At 40.8% G+C, this 17,674-nt stretch overlaps 1 protein-coding gene across 1 annotated transcript in view; it reads left to right on the plus strand.

The window, feature by feature from the left end:
* LOC114571786 (echinoderm microtubule-associated protein-like 6) overlaps window positions 1–17,674 on the plus strand; it is a 181,344-nt gene that overhangs the window by 84,623 nt on the left and 79,047 nt on the right. Inside the window, 4 exon segments of the mRNA XM_028602978.1 lie at window positions 1,222–1,357; window positions 6,249–6,322; window positions 7,541–7,668; window positions 8,869–9,006. Of these exon segments, the coding sequence (XP_028458779.1) occupies window positions 1,222–1,357; window positions 6,249–6,322; window positions 7,541–7,668; window positions 8,869–9,006 (476 nt within the window).

Raw genomic sequence — 17,674 nt, forward strand, 5'->3', positions numbered from 1 at the left:
GTTTTATTGCCAAGTACGTTTTTTAACACATACAAGGAATTTGTTTTGGTGTTGTTGGTGCACATCAAACATTCTCTAAATGGAATATTAAACAATATAAGTACAGATATAAACAATAAACAATATAAGTATAAAAGCCCCTCCCCCCACAAGGGAGAATGAATACGTGTGCATGAGCAGTGATTGACAAGCAGTTAGACATGCCCCCTGGCCCTGATTGGTGCATCTGAACAGTTAGACATGCCCCCTGGCCCTGATTGGTGCATCTGAACAGTTAGACACCTCCCCCTGGCCCTGATTGGTGCATCTGAACAGGGAGCGGTGGATTTTTGCAAATCGCACTACAGGCTGTAGGTGGAGCCAGAGGAGCTGGATTTATTTTTTAAATGACCTGCTTCATGTAGTTCTACTGGAACATAGGGTCAGTTTCAGCTAATATGACAGAAAGTTGGTTTTATAAGACTTACCTACTGCACCTTTAATCAGCAATGAAAATAATCGTTAGTTGCAACCCTAAAAAACATTTTGTCTTGTAGAACACGACCATTGGTCAGTTAGCTTGTTTTATTGTGTGACTTTGGTGTTTGAAAAGGTTAAGAACTAACAAAACTATAGTCATAAGCAGCGGTAGAGCAGCAGCTCTGTGTTCTGAGAGGTAAAATGACTGTTTTTTTCAAAGGAGTCTGGTGGCTTTGAAGAGAGCAGAGATACTGGCTTCACTTCCCTGTCGTAGAGGGCTGTCTGACGTAGATTGTGTGTGTGTGTGTGTGTGCGTGCATGTTTGTGTGTGTGTGCGTGTGTTTGTGTGTGTGTGTGTGTTTTTGTGTGTGTGTGTGTGTGTGTGTGTGTGTGTGCGCGTGCGTGTGTATATGTGTGTGTGCGTGTGTGTGCGTGCATATGTGTGTGTGCGTGTTTGTGTGCATGCGTGTGTGTGTGCCTGCATGTTTGTGTGCGTGCGTGTGTGTGTGTTTGTGCGTGCATGTTTGTGTGTGTGTGTGTGTTTCTGTGTGTCTGTGCATGCATGCGTGTGTTTGTTTGTGTGTGTGCGTGTTTGTGTGTGTGCGTGTTTGTGTGTGTGTGTGTGTGTGTGCGTGTGTATATGTGTGTGTGCGTGCGTGTGTGCATGTGTGCGTGTGTGTGTGCCTGTGTGTGTATGTGTGTGTGTGTGTGTATATATATGTGTGTGTGAATGTGTGTGTGTGCGTGCGTGTGTGTGTGTAGGCCGGTATCTTCAGCATGTATTCCTGTGAAGAGGGTTTCGCCACTGGAGGCAGAGACGGCTGCATCCGACTGTGGGACGCCAACTTCAAACCGATTACCAAGATCGACCTGCGAGAGGCCGAGCAGGGATACAAAGGTACTCAACAGCAGGACCTAACCCCAAAACACAATCCAGACATGACCCCAAAACACAGTCCAGACATGACCCCAAAACACAGTCCAGACATGACCCCAAAACACAGTCCAGACATGAGCCCAAAACCCAGTACAGACATAACCCCAAAACACAGTCCAGACATAACCCCAAAACACTGTCCAGACATGACCCCAAAACACAGTCCAGACATAACCCCAAAACACTGTCCAGACAAAACGCCAAAACACAGTCCAGACAAAACGCCAAAACACAGTCCAGACATAACCCCAAAACACAGTCCAGACAAAACCCCAAAACACTGTCCAGACATAACCCCAAAACACAGTCCAGACAAAACCCCAAAACACTGTCCAGACATAACCCCAAAACACTGTCCAGACATAACCCCAAAACACAGTCCAGACATAACCCCAAAACACTGTCCAGACATGACCCCAAAACACTGTCCAGACAAAACGCCAAAACACTGTCCAGACATAACCCCAAAACACTGTCCAGACATGACCCCAAAACACAGTCCAGACATGACCCCAAAACACAGTCCAGACATGACCCCAAAACACTGTCCAGACATAACCCCAAAACACTGTCCAGACATAACCCCAAAACACAGTCCAGACATAACCCCAAAACACTGTCCAGACATGACCCCAAAACACTGTCCAGACAAAACGCCAAAACACTGTCCAGACATAACCCCAAAACACAGTCCAGACATGACCCCAAAACACTGTCCAGACAAAACGTTGCAGCGTTTAAAATTGTTTTGTAACGAAGCGTTTTCATCACCACGTTTCGAGCGACGTTGCTTTTGTAGCGACGTTTCTAGCGCTGCTTTTCGAGCTCTGCCTTTTGAGCGGCGATGTTGCTAGCGATGTTTCTGCCGACGTTCCTAGTGACACGCGTTTCTTGCGACATAACGCCTTTCTAGCTATGTTTCTAGCTGTGTTTCTAGCTGTTTCTAGCTATGTTTCTAGCTATGTATTTTGCTATGTTTTTAGCGATGCCTTTCTAGCTATCTATGTTTTTAGCGATGTTTTTAGCGATGCCTTTCTAGCTATCTGTTTCTAGCTGTGTTTCTAGCTATGTTTTTAGCGATGCCTTTTTAGCTTTGTTTCTAGCTATGTTTATAGCGATGCCTCTCTAGCTATGTTTCTAGCTATGTTTCTAGCGATGTGTGTGTGTGAAACTTTAAAACTGTTAATGAGTGGCCGGGTTGATCAGTGGATAGAGAAAGCGCAAATACTGAGAGGTTTATGCCTTGGCGCAGAGGTCCAGGGTTTGAATCTGACCTGCATGTCTCACCCCCCCCCTCTCTCTCTCCCCTTTTTCACCTAGCTGTCCTGTCAAAAATTAAAGGCGGTAAAGCCCCCCAAAAAAAACCCCAAAACAATGTTAATGAGAGGTCTGGCCTTTCTGTGTCTTTGTCCACCAGAAACACCCTGACCGGTTATTTTAACCTTTTCTTCAAACCTCATTTAACACGAATAAACCCACTGAGGTTAAAAATCAGTATTTCTGCTTTTCTGAAAGGCAAACTGCACGTCATCCTCCTCAGCAGGACAGAGTAAACCGAAGACTCTTTTGTCAGCTGAAGGTTGTGACGCACAAGGCTCCTTTTGAAAAAACCTGCAGAGGAGGTGGAAGCTCGAATCCTTCGCCTCCATTTCAGTCCCTCTCTTTTTACCTCTGACGATATTTGCAGAAAAGTTTGAATGTCATTGTCTGTCTTTAGTTAGTTAAAGAGAAAGTTTTCAGGGGTGTAAAAGTTTGTCTTCAGCAAGAGAAAATGGCTGACCTGATTTTGGGGAAAAAACCCAGAATTGGGGGATGTTTGAACTCCTAAAATTGTCGTTCTCCAGCAGACGAGATGTTATTTCCTGTGTGAGAAAAAGCTGCGGGGGTGAAGCATTAAGCCCCTGGCTCTGTTTTTACGTCTCCTCCTCTGAAGATTTGTAAGGAGAAAGTTAGAAAAGCAACGACGAAGAAGGAAATAAAGGTTTTGTCATCTCAGTTGGATATGGCCTTGTTTCGGAGGAGTTGGGTAAGCTGGAAGATTAACTCCTTCACCTCTCAAAGGGCTTTAGAGAACGTTACTCAGGAGATGGCTCCCTTTCTAACAAGGGTTAAGCACGGGAAAGGTTTTCAGTCTTTTTCCTTTCTGGAGAGAGAATGTTAAGGCCTCTTTCCAGTCGCCGTTCCTGACCTGTCTTGCGTCACAATGTGACGTCAAAATGACGTAGATCTCGCTGGCGCGCCAGGATGTAAAGTGCGGGACCTGAGCAAACTGCACATTGCTTCACACACAAAAGGGAGTCAACGCATTCTCATGAATGATTTTGTACAAAAACGTATGCACAACGATCGCATGATATCCTGCAAAATGACAGCGTCCGGTCAGCGTTGGTCAGGTGACGGTCATGATGACGGGTTAAACTTGAGGGCAACTAGACTTCTTCAAAGTCATTTTGTCTCTCATCTGAGAGAGAGAGAAATAAAAAACAAGTTCAGGAAAGATTTCTTTTTGGAGCCAGTGGCCTCGGCATCGGCTTCGCTTTTCAGACCCGGAAGTTGCCGCTTGGGACAGCCTGATCAGTTCATATAGGGGGCTACCTCTCAATACAATACACAGTATGTACATAACACACTATTTAGAAATGTGTCTTGTAGATCTCGAGAGCTTGCACTTGACCCTGCACTTCCTTGGGTCCGTAGCAATACGCTCGCCAAGTGTGAAGTTAATCAAATGAACAGTTGTCGAGAAAATCGAAAGACGGACAAACACACACACACACAGACAGACAGACAGACAGACAGACAGACAGACAGACAGATGCACACACAGACAGACAGACACACACACACACACACACACACACACACAGACAGACAGACAGACAGAGAGACAGACAGACACACAGACCCACAGACAGACAGACAGACAGACAGACAGACAGACACACAGACAGACAGGCGCACACACACACACACACACACAGACAGACAGACAGACAGACAGACAGACACACACACACACAGACAGACAGACAGACAGACAGACAGACACACAGACAGACAGACGCACACACACACACAGACAGACAGACAGACAGACAGACACACACACACACACACACACACACAGACAGACAGACAGACAGACAGACAGATAGACAGACACACACATACACACAGAAAGACAGACAGACAGACACACACACACACACACACACACACACACACACACACACACACACACACACACACACACACACACACAAAACACACACACAAAACTTACTTACAAACTATTGGATGGATTACCATGATATTTTGATTTATGATTCCCAGCTGATTAAATCGTACTTTCCTCTCGCACCATCATGAGGTTCACATTTGTGGTTAAAACACGTCTTTCAAATAATGCATATTTTTGAAAGTCTACTTTTACATGTCTGCTGTTTTTTTGTAGAGACTCATTATAAAAACTAAAACTGTGTGTAAGACTTAGGTTGTTAGATCCCGAAGACAAGCTGTGAAAAAAAAACAACAACAATGTTCCTATTTTTATCTCCTTCGAAGTAGAAGCGTCAAAGGTTAATTTGGACGGCAGCTATCTGAATCCTTCTCCTGAAGCCTTTAGGGCCAAAAAAAGATGTGCATGAGAAGACAAGAAAAGCATCATCTGTCATTTTGTTCGTGGCTCCACTTCCACACCGCTGACAGATATTTCCCCCTAAAAAATACATCAAGCAACATTAAAAAGCAAAATAAACCTGAGTGCATAAATCAGAGGAAGAGAAAACGTCAAAATGAAATGAAAGCAAGACAAGATCATTCATTCCTTCTCATATTTCTTTCCTCTGGAGGGCGGGAAGTTTTTTCCTTCCTTCTGGCTGATATTAACACTTCTGAGATGACATGTCAGTGCTCTTACGCTGCAAATCGAAAACCTCACTCGCTGATTCACGCCGTCAGCGACAGCAGATGGGTCTAATTGCCGAGCACTGCGCTGCTGAACAGATCTGCTTGTTAAAATTTAGATGCTGGGGAACAGGAGAGCTTGGAAGGTACTAAGAAAGACAAATGTGTGTGTCACTTCCTCTGGTCTTTACAAGACATAAGTCTCCTTTCGGATTTTTTTTTAGCAGTGTTGGCAGGTCTGTCCGAACAACAACCCTGCTGCTGTATAAGAGCGTGAAGATCATCGTAGGGAGGAGGTCTGGGGGGATGTTTGGCTCTTACAACACAGGGCTTTGAAGAGGGGAGAAAACACCAGACTTTCACCCAGGAAACAGGTGTTCATGTCCTGAAGAAGATAAGGAGAAAATACGAGACTTTCACCCAGGAAACGGGTGTTCATGTCCTGGAGAAGTTAAGGAGAAAACACAAGACTTTCACCCAGGAAACAGGTGTTCATGTCCTGGAGAAGTTAAGGAGAAAACACAAGACTTTCACCCAGGAAACAGGTGTTCATGTCCTGGAGAAGTTAAGGAGAAAACACAAGACTTTCACCCAGGAAACAGGTGTTCATGTCCTGAAGAAGTTAAGGAGAAAATACGAGACTTTCATCCAGGAAACAGGTGTTTTGAAAAATTTTGAAAATGTCCTAGAAATGTGGGAACATTGGGCTGTGGGAACTTTTCTGTCTATTTTGACTGGTTTTCTCTTTAAAGGCTCTTTATATTTTCATTCATCTGCTTTTATCTTTTCGTGCATTTTTACATTTTCATCCTTCACTTTGTCTCAGCATTTCCTTTGCTCCATCTTTTCTTTTCTTTCCCTTTTCTCTCTCGTACCCTTCCTGTTGTTTCTCCAGATGTTTTGCCGGTTATTTACAGCTGATCTGATCTGTTCTCCCCCCGAACAGGTCTATCTATTCGCAGCGTCTGCTGGCGGGCCGACCGGATCCTGGCGGGAACGCAAGACAGCGAAATCTTTGAGGTGAGAGAAGAGACAAATGATAGGAAACGACAACTAAAACAGACAGACACAGACACACACACACACACACACACACACACACACACACACACACACACACACACACACACACACACACACACACACACACACACACACACACACACAAATGCACACACGCACAGACACACGCACAGTGACACACACATGCACACACACACAGACACACACACACACACAGTGACACACAAATGCACACACACGCACAGTGACACGCACACACACACACACACACACACACACACATACACACAGTGACACACAAGCACACACAAGCACACACAGAAACACACAGACACACACACACACACACACACACACACACACACACACACACACACACACACACACACACAGAAACACACAAAATATTCTCCAGTTAATCTGATACAGATGTTGTTGAAGCTCAAGCAACCTCACTGTAAAACATCCCAACTAGACAGAAGAGAGCCCGATCTTGATAGTTACAGTTTTTTACAATCACTTTGCTACTAATTTCATAACGTTGATGTAATTTTTCAAAACTCTAGACACAAAACTCACAACAGTCATCACTTGTAACACAGGCTATCCAATGTTCAAAACATTGGATTGTGCATTCATATCTCTAAAGAAGTCTTGCACAATCACTGGTTCAAAAAACAAATATATTGTGAAATACCATTGAAACATTACTTTAGATCACCCACATACGAGCTACCCATAGTTTCACTGGGTCATCGTTCGTACAATCATTAAATATTGTAGTCCAAAATAGGTGATACATGTTTCATTATGGTACTACAAGTAAATACATCCCTGTAAAAGTACTGCAGTAGTAGAGAGAATACTACAGACCAATGTGGTATAAGTATGTGTGTATATATATATATATATATATATATATATATATATTTATCCAGGTAAGTCGATTGAGAACAAATTCTCATTTGCAACGACAACACACACACATATATATATATACACACACATGAAATAACTGGCCTTTCAAAATAAAAATCTGCCTGCCTCTATGGGAAGTGGGGTGGACTTATTTATGCCTCCTGTATTTTAAGGAACAACATTTATTTATTTACGATACATTATTCATTCACAAAGAAAATTGTTGTCCTTAACGTTTGAAAGTAAGGATGCGTGTGTGTGTGTGTGTGTGTGTGTGTGTTTTCTGCGAGTTTGCAGGTGATGGTGAGGGATCGGGACAAGCCGCTGCTCATCATGCAGGGCCACAGCGAGGGCGAGCTCTGGGCGCTTGACGTTCACCCCAAAAAACCTCTGGCTGTCACCGGCAGCGACGACCGCTCCGTCAGGTCAGTGCAGGAAACACACAAACTACAGCTCACAGGTTCAGTGTTTGGGTCGGTTTCTGGCAGCATCTGAGAGTCCTCAGAGACCAATTCAATATTGTAGAAATATGTCTATAATCTAGATGTGTTATTCTCAGTATTAAAGGTGCAGTAGGTAAGCCTTATACTTTCTTTCATATTTGCTGAAACTGACCCTATGTTCCACTAGAACAGAGGTGTCAAACTCAATTTCCCAGAGGGCCACACTGGAAACTAAGAATCACATCAAGGGCCAGACATGTTTAGTTTAGTCACATGCTTTTATTTCATCGAAAAAGTCAAGGATCTTTTACTGGATTATTGCGTGTCTCATATATTCTTACTTACAGTTTGGTCGACATAAAGCCCCAAAAAATTAACTTAGCCATCAAAGAAAAAAAGCAACAAAACAAAACAAGCAAGCAACAAAAACTTTGGAAAAAACGCCAGAAAAGGCCCCCAAAATGTTGGAAAAAGGCATCAAAAGCGTCTGCAAAAGCTCCAAAAACTTCAGGAAAAAGCTCCAAAAACTAGGCGGGCCAAAATTTATTGTGAACCTAAATTAAAATCTGCGAGGGGCCGCATTTGGCCCGCGGGCCTCGAGTTTGACACATGTGCACTAGAACTACATGAAGCATGTAAATTAAAAATAAATCCAGCTCCTCTAGCACCACCTACAGCCTGAAGTGAGATTTGCAAAAATCCACAGCTCCCTGTTCAGATGCACCAATCAGGGCCCATTATCAGCAACCATTCATCCAATGTCCCAAAGGCCCATTCTGTTCACGAATCTGATATCATTTTGAAAGGCTAACTGAGAAAACATTGGAGAACCCTTTTGCAATTATGTAAGCACATAATCAGAATCAGAAAAATTTGATTGCCAAGTATGTTTTTTTTTACACATACAAGGGATTTGTTTTGGTGTTGTAGGTGCATGTCACACATTCTTTAAGTAAGTTAAACAAATAGGTTAAACAGAACAAACAATATACATGATGTATGTATATATATATATATATATATAAATATATATATACTGTACATATATATATATATATATATGTATATATATATATATATATATATATATATATATATATATATATATATATATATATATATATATATATATATACTGTATAAAGCTGAGAGGAAACATAGTTTTATGTGTTTGTGTGTCAGGTTGTGGAGTCTGGTGGATCACGCCCTCATCGCTCGCTGCAACATGGAGGAGGCGGTGCGCAGCGTGGCGTTCAGCGTAGACGGATACCAGCTGGCTCTGGGCATGAAGGACGGCTCCTTCACTGTGCTGAGAGTCAGGTAGCACACACACACACACACACACACACACACACACAGTGGCACACAGTGAGACACACGCACGCACACACACACACAGACACACACACACACACACACACACACACACACACACACACACACACACACACAGTGGCACACAATGAGACACACGGTGATACACACAACCAGTGACACACACACACACACACACACACACACACACTATTAAGATGAATATCTTAATAGATTGGCTTGTGTCATGTCTTTCATTCAAGATAATGCTCCCACGTGCTTCTTTATTGTGGCTGATATGAATGCAGATGTTTCCGACGGCAGCTCTTCATTTGCCAAATATTTAATGCAGTTCTGTTCTGAATACTTTCTAGCAAAGTGCTCTTGCCTGATAGTATCTACACTTACATCAGCGAGGTGTGGCACACAACCTCATGGCTACATCACTGCATTTTCACGGCAGATACACATGATTCTTTAGAGGCCATGAGAATGAATTATGAATTTGCCACTACTGATCATGTGCCTTTTTCTCTATCTGTAAATCTACGCAATATACCTACTCTTGTGTCTGTAGATAACAACATGTGTGTGGGGAAAATAGATTGGTCTAACCTGACTGAGCAGGATCTTAAAGAATACTATATACAGTCTGACATCTTGTTAAGTAACATTTAATTACCAAAGATTCCACTGCATGCTGTGATATTACAGTAATTGTAAGAACCCTCAACATGGTATTGAGCTGTGCTCCCTCTATGAGAATATTGTATAAGACACACAGATTATACAAAGGCAAGCCAGGCTGGAATGACTATGTGGAAGAGATACATGCTGAGGCAAGAAGGGCCTTCACATCACCCCAGTTCTGAAGTCTCTACACTGGCTTCCAGTGCCTCAAAGAATTGATTTCAAAATACTTTTACTGGTTTATAAATCACTAAACGGTTTAGGGCCAAAATACATTTCTGATCTACTGCTACACTATGACCCATTCAGACCTCTCAGGTCATCTGGGACAGGACTGCTTGTTGTCCCCAGAGTCAGAACTAAACAAGGGGAAACAGCATTCAGTTTTTATGCTCCACATATTTGGAACAAACTTCCAGAAAACTGCAGGTCCACCGCAACTCTCAGTTCTTTTAAATCAAAGCTAAAGATCTATCTTTTTGACGTTGCCTTTCTTTAAATAACTGTCCATTTGTTATACTGAAGATACATTATTGAAAGTGTATGACAATCTATATAAGCATATAAAGAGAATTCCTATGTTATCTGCTTTTATATGTTTAACTGTTTTAACTGCTCTTTAATGTTTAATTTCTTATACTGCACTGTAACTTTTATTCTCATATTTTATCTGTTTTTATTTATTTTTTTAATCTGTTTTTATGTAAAGCACTTGGAATTGCCCTGTTGCTGAAATGTGCTACACAAATAAAGCTACCTTGCCTTGCCTTGCCTTCAAAGCATGGGTTGAGTCAGGCAGACCTAAACATGGTCCCTTATTTGAATATAAGAAACATGCAAATGCAAAATTTAAATATGCTCTACTTTCTGTTAAGAGGAATGAAAATACAATGAGGGCTCTTTTCTCTCACAGAAGCCATACATCTCTGCTCCACCTACTTCTAGTCATTCCCTCCTTTTTTTTTTTTTTTTTTGTTGCAATATAATAGTCCTATTCATTTCTGGAAAGAAATCCAAGGCAAGGCAGCTTTATTTGTACGGCACATTTCAGCAACAGGGCATTTCAAAATTAAACATTAAAGAGCAGTTAAAAACAGCTCAAAATATAGAAGCAGACAAAATACGAGATTTTAGACAAATGATGAATAAGCCGTTGCTCTATACACGCGCAATCCTTGTTGTTCCCAGAACTGGACAGTCCCACCGGTCTTACTTTTTCAAAAGAATAAATAACTGTAAATCATCGTTACCAACAAACATTGATGGTGTCAGCGGCTCAGAGAAAATTAATATGAGCTGTTTAACTGTGGTAAAAGTAACTACATCATAGTGGGTAACATTGATAGTAATGGAGATGTGACTGTTTTCCCTCAAGAAATATATGATGCAATTATGATGATCAAAGATATTAAGGCTTGTGGTATGGATAAGATATCTGCGGAGCATTTAAAACTTGCGAGTAGAAAACTCTGCCCCCTAATTGCTATTTGTTTTACTGGGTTGTTAGCCCATGGTATTCTACCTGATTCTAGTTTATCTGTCACATTAGTGCCTATCATCAAAGACAAAGCTGGCAAAATGAACAGCTTGGATAATTACCGGCCTATAGCTCTGGCCAGTATTTTATCCAAGGTCTTGGAGAGGATTATACTGAATAGGCTGGAACAGTTTGACCTGACCTCTGAGAACTAGTTTGGCTTCAAACCTAAACATGGCACCGATATGTGTATTTTTGCCTTAAAGGAGGTCCTAGATTTGTATTACAGGCATAAATGGCTATGTTATATGAACAACATGTACAGATATGTGCGATGCAGTAGCAGTGACATTATAATAGTAGTAAGAACTAGAAAATTCCGGAAGAAATTTTGACAGTGTGCCTACTACTTGGTGCACATCCGAATAACACTAGCTTAGTTGATACATAGGTCACACTGTCACTGAGAGAGAGAGAGAGAGAATACAATTGTTTAACAATAGCAATAGGGAATGGATAGATGGGCTTACAAAACACCACAAAAGGATACAGGTCAAGACCAGAGTACAGCGTAGTACCACTTACCGTTTCTTTCGATTTTTGAGTCTGGTGGGTTTAGGATGCTTAAAGTACTGTTTATTTACATGGAGTCTGGTGGGTTTAGGATGCTTAAAGTACTGTTTATTTACATGGAGTCTGGTGGGTTTAGGATGCTTAAAGTACTGTTTATTTACATGGAGTCTGGTGGGTTTAGGATGCTTAAAGTACTGTTTAATTACGTGGAGTCTGGTGGGTATAGGGTGCTTAAAGTACTAATTATTTACATGGAGTCAGGTGGATTTAGGATGCTTAAAGTACTGATTATTTACATGGAGTCAAAGATATGTATATTTTTTCCTTTCAATGTTTCTGCATCAGAAATTTGGGTCTCTTTCAACCAAATTGCCCGAAAAATAACACATATAGTTACATACAACGCTCATCGCAGGTCAAATTTATGATCAGTTCACTACTTTCATTGAATTTTGGGTGTTTTATAAAATTTTTATAGCATTTGAAAAAAATATGAAATCTCTCGCTTTCTAAACATTGTCCTGACTAAACAGTGACAGTCTGTGATTATCAAATAAATCGTAACTATTTGTCCAAATAGTTCATAATTTCAGATTTTTGTTAAACTAAAAAAATTAGGTAGCCTCATTCAATGTAAGCAATGGAGTTAGGCAGGGAAGCATTTTTGTATCCATTTCTTTTTAATATTTATATATCTATCAAAGCTGCTAAACAACTGTGGAACAGGCTGTATGTTTGGGGACACCATTATCAACCACCTGATGTACGCAGATGATCTGGTCATTCTTTGTCCATATAGTGCTGGCCTATATGGAGTTACTAAGGAGTTATATGGAGTTACTAAGGGTCTGCTCCCAATTTGGCAGTAATATTATGATTGCTAGAAGCAGGGAGGACAATAAACTGTCATTTCCTGCTTTCTCTCTGTCTGGTACTGTCCTTAAAGTGTGTGATGAGGTCAAATACCTAGGGCACTATATAACTGATGACCTGTCTGATGATAGGGACATTCACAGACAGTACTATATGATGTATGCACAAGCTAATATACTGAATCTCACTTTGAGATTGTGAAACCATTGGCATTTTATAATATGCTATACATATAATTATATGCTAATATCTGAACATTCTTTTTCTGTATTGTGGAACGCCGACTAACACCCACACACACACACACACACACACACACACACACACACACACACACACACACACACACACACACACACACACACACACACACAAACACAAACACACACCCCTCTTATCTCTGAATAATGTGTGAAGACACATCAGCCTCTGTGGTTTTAGAGGTGTGTAAAGGACATTTATTTTTGGATAGAGAGCTGATACTGCAAAGTTTCCTCTGATGATGAGATAAAGAAGTCATGTTGTTAAAAAAAGAAAAAGCTGATGAGGGTTGGCATGGCGATCTCATGGCCACATCCTGTGTGGAGGTATCAGCCTACACAGGGACGTCTACAGAGAGGCTGTTGCTCTAATCTGGAAAAAAGGCGACAGAGTAGACTCTGAATGAAGTCATATCATTTACAGATACAGGTGGAACTCGGAAAATAGGAATATCTTGCAAAAGTTCATTTATTTCAGTTATTTAACTTAAAAGGTGAAACTAATATAGTATTATCGACTCATTACATGCAAAGCAAGATATTTTAAGCCTTTATTTGTTAAAATGTTGATGATTATGGTTTACAGCTTATGAAAACCCCAAATTCAAAATCTCAGAAATATAGAATATTACATGAAATCAATAAAAAAAGAATTTTAAATACAGAAGTGTTGGCCCTCTGAAAAGTATAATCATGCATATGTACTCAGTACTTGGTTTGGCTGTGGCTAATGACTATGGGATTGTGCTTGATTGGCCAGCAAACTTGTCAAATTATATTGATAGTTTATAGTATATTAATAAAAGAGAGGGCCAGGGCAAATCACATGTCATTGCATTCTCTCTGTACTTTGTACTTTTAAATGCACATGACGATACACGTGAACTTGAACTTATTATGGTCTGTTTCTGCCTGTTTAGGTTAGGAATAATTGCTTTAGAGTTTCCTAAATTACTCGTTAAAGGAGCGATCTAGATTTAGGGGGACTCCACCGGAGCCGGAGACGCTTCTGCTTCAGGCTGCTGCATGTCATGCTGAGTGTTGATTGGCTGTTACTCGTCTAACAGCTAGCCAACCAGATAGTGTTGTGGGCGGGACAAGAAGTGAGACTCAGTGGTGAGTGAAACGGGTCAGAGGGAGAGACTCAGAGCTGTAGCTGAGACAAAGTACAACACCTTTTATTTCATTAACTTTATAATAAAACAGATACAGATCATCTGCATACTGCCAAATATGGGACAGAGTCTTCACAGTTGCTGCTCCACGACGGTGGAAGCTGCTGCCTTCACATATCAGATGTGCTCCCTCCATTTCTGTTTCTATATCTGGGATAAAGTCAATTTATAACTCTCTAATCTCTCAATCTGTTCTCATCATGTCTATCATTCTGGGTTTGGGAACTGCTGCTTGTTGTTGGCATTGGGATCTTCTTTTTGGGTTTTGATATTTACATTTTAATGTTCTTTTATTCAGCACTTTGGTCAGATTAATGTGTGTTTAAATGTGCTCTAGAAATCAACTTTACTTATACTGAAAGTTAACATAAGAAACATTTTACAGAACGAGAGATATGTTGCTTATAACAATTAATCAGAAATCACAATCAAAACAGTAAAAACTGGTTCCCAAGTTATATTGTTTTTTTAATAATGTTTATTATACAGACGATAGATTATAGCTATAGACCAAGATATAATAACAAGTTTATAACACTGACAACACTGCAAGATACAACTATTATAAATGCATTAAAGACAATTCATATTCCTTCAAATATAATATACAACATCACATAATCTTTAGATTTAAAATACAACATCTGGAACACACAGACACACAATGACACCCATACACACACACACACACACACACACACACACACACACACACACACACACACACACACACACACACACACACACACACACACAGACACACACACACACACACACACACACACACACACACACACACACACACACACACAAAGGTAAAATGATTTGTAATAAAACTCTTAGGTGACAGTAATATTAAAAAGTGAATTCCCAACATGTTAAACTATTGAACCAATCTCCGCTAACAGAGCAGCCCCCCCCCCCATCCCCTGAAGCCCAAAGCAGTGATCCCTATAATAACACACAGCCACAACAACATCAAGAAAACATCAACTAACTCAATATATATACAATATAATATCATCTACATATATACACAACATACTAATACAGACAATAAGGGAACATCTGTACCCTGTCAGGATCAAAGGTTACCTTCTAACATTCAAAACTTATTTTATATTATTATAATAATAATCATTGGGTATTTGTGTCTTATTTCCCATAATATCTGTTTGTTGTTTTGTTATCTCTCTCTCTGTCTCTTGTGTTCTAATGTAATGTTTTCCCTGCATGAATGTGCCCCATCCCTTGTTTTAAACCCAGTGTATACCAGGCTGTATTAAAGCCAATGATGAAATGATCATATATGCATATTAAAGCTGAGCTCCTCTCCGTGTCCTCAGGTTCACAGCGACTACAGCAGCACAGAGCATCAGCAGCAGGACACTGAGCACTGAGCATCGCACTTTGAAGAAGGTGGAGTAAATCCCAAAGGGCTCCATGTACACTAACACAGTTCTGCTGGTTGACACACACTGACCATCTTGGTCAATAACTGCACACCAGTACTGCCCTGTGTCTCCCTCTGAAATATTAGAGATAACCAGGAGACCTTTATCATCGTACCAGCTCACTCTGCTCATGCTCTGGTCAGACTCTACACTAAAGATTCTTCCCTCGGTTCGGTTCGACTTGATAAACCAACCATGCTCCCTACTCATTCTCCAATCTGTGCATCTGAGAGTGACTTCTTCTCCCTCAGAGAAGAGCTCTACAGCAGGGGGGGCAAATTTTGGACACACCACCAGCACATACCGTTGCTCTCTCCTAGAGGCTTTACAGGAGTACGAACCAGAGTGATTTAACATTAGAGATGAAAACACCAGCGAGTAGTTTTGGTCCACAGTCTGGTTTTGTTGTCCTGGGTCAGTGTAAGAGTATGTTTTGAGATTATACTTCCTCCAACGTGGGGGCTGTTCATCAGTGGAGTCAGTGATAGTGCACGGCAACACAGTGGTCTCTCCCACTGAGCGGTAGATCATCTCAGACAATCTCAACTCTACAATGTGACTTCTAACACACTGCTGTTGGTTCATCATTAGACAGCTGTACCATGCTAAGTCTGCTGTTGTGATGTTGGAAACACGAAGAGCTGATGTCTTTGTCACCACTTGGTATCTTCCTCTAACATTGTCCATCACTGATGTCGTATTGTCCCCCAAAACTCTGCTCCATGTTTCTTGCTCATATCTAGAGTCCCGTTTGAGCCACTGGACATCCAGATTGTCAGCTGGTCCATCACATGGCAGGTCCACTGGTTCTCCAAGTCTCGCTCCGATAAGATGCCTATACTTTGAAGAAGGACAAACAGTAATAGTGATGTTGTTGTCATGCGTCACGTTGCCCTCAGTCCAACACTCCTCTCGGTACAGGCCGGAGTCTGAATGGGTCAGGTTGTCGATGGTGTAAGAAGAAGGATTCATCGTGCTGAAAAGTCGTCGTTTCAGGTGTTGAGGTACTGAGGAGCTGTTGGACCAGAGGTCAGAGGTGTTCCACAGGACAAGCTTCTCCTCACCAACACATCTGGAGATCAGGCAGGAGTCTGTGTTCTCGGGGAGGTAGAAGGTGTAAGAGGACCTTTCTTCTTTGAAGATAATCAGTTCTTGTGCATGGCTGTAGTTGATGAGAGCAAACAGCAGGAAGGAGAGCTCTGTGACTGCAGCCATTCTGCTCCGAGGTCGACAAACACTGACACCACTCAGCTCATATACACTCTACACCAACCCTCAGCAGCTGCTGCTCTTTATCTGTTTTTAACAAACATGACTTCTTTATCTCATCATCAGAGGAAACAGCTCTCTATCCAATAATAAATGTGTCTGTGTGTGTGTGAGTGTGTGTATGTGTGTGTCTGTTTGTGTGTATATATATATATATATATATATATATATATATATATATATATATATATATATATATATATATATATATAGTACAGGCCAAAAGTTTGGACACACTTTCTCATTCAATGCGTTTCCTTTTATTTTTTCATGACTATTTACATTGTAGATTCTCACTGAAGGCATCAGAACTATGAATGAGCACATATGGAATTATGTACTTAACAAAAAAGTGTGAAATAACTGAAAACATGTCTTATATTTTAGATTCTTCAAAGTAGCCACCATTTGCTTTTTTATTAATAAGGGAAAAACTTCCACTAATTAACCCTGACAAGGCACACCTGTGAAGGTAAAACCATTTCAGGTGACTACCTCATGAAGCTCATTGAGAGAACACCAAGGGTTTGCAGAGTTATCAAAAAAAGCAAAGGGTGGCTACTTTGAAGAATCTAAAATATAAGACATGTTTTCAGTTATTTCACACTTTTTTGTTAAGTACATAATTCCATACGTGTTCATTCATAGTTTTGATGCCTTCAGTGAGAATCAACAATGTAAATAGTCATGAAAATAAAGAAACACATTGAATGAGAAGGTGTGTCCAAACTTTTGGCCTGTACTGTATACAGGTGAAACTCGAAGAATTTGAATATTGTGCAAAGGTTATTCAACTTCAAATGTGAAACTAATGCATTATATAGACTCATTACTTGCAAAGCAAGATATGTCAGCTTTTATTTGTTATAATTTTGATGATTATGGCTTACAGCTTATGAAAAC

The sequence above is a fragment of the Perca flavescens genome, chromosome 17 (assembly GCF_004354835.1).
Source record: "Perca flavescens isolate YP-PL-M2 chromosome 17, PFLA_1.0, whole genome shotgun sequence".
Taxonomy (NCBI): domain Eukaryota; kingdom Metazoa; phylum Chordata; class Actinopteri; order Perciformes; family Percidae; genus Perca; species Perca flavescens.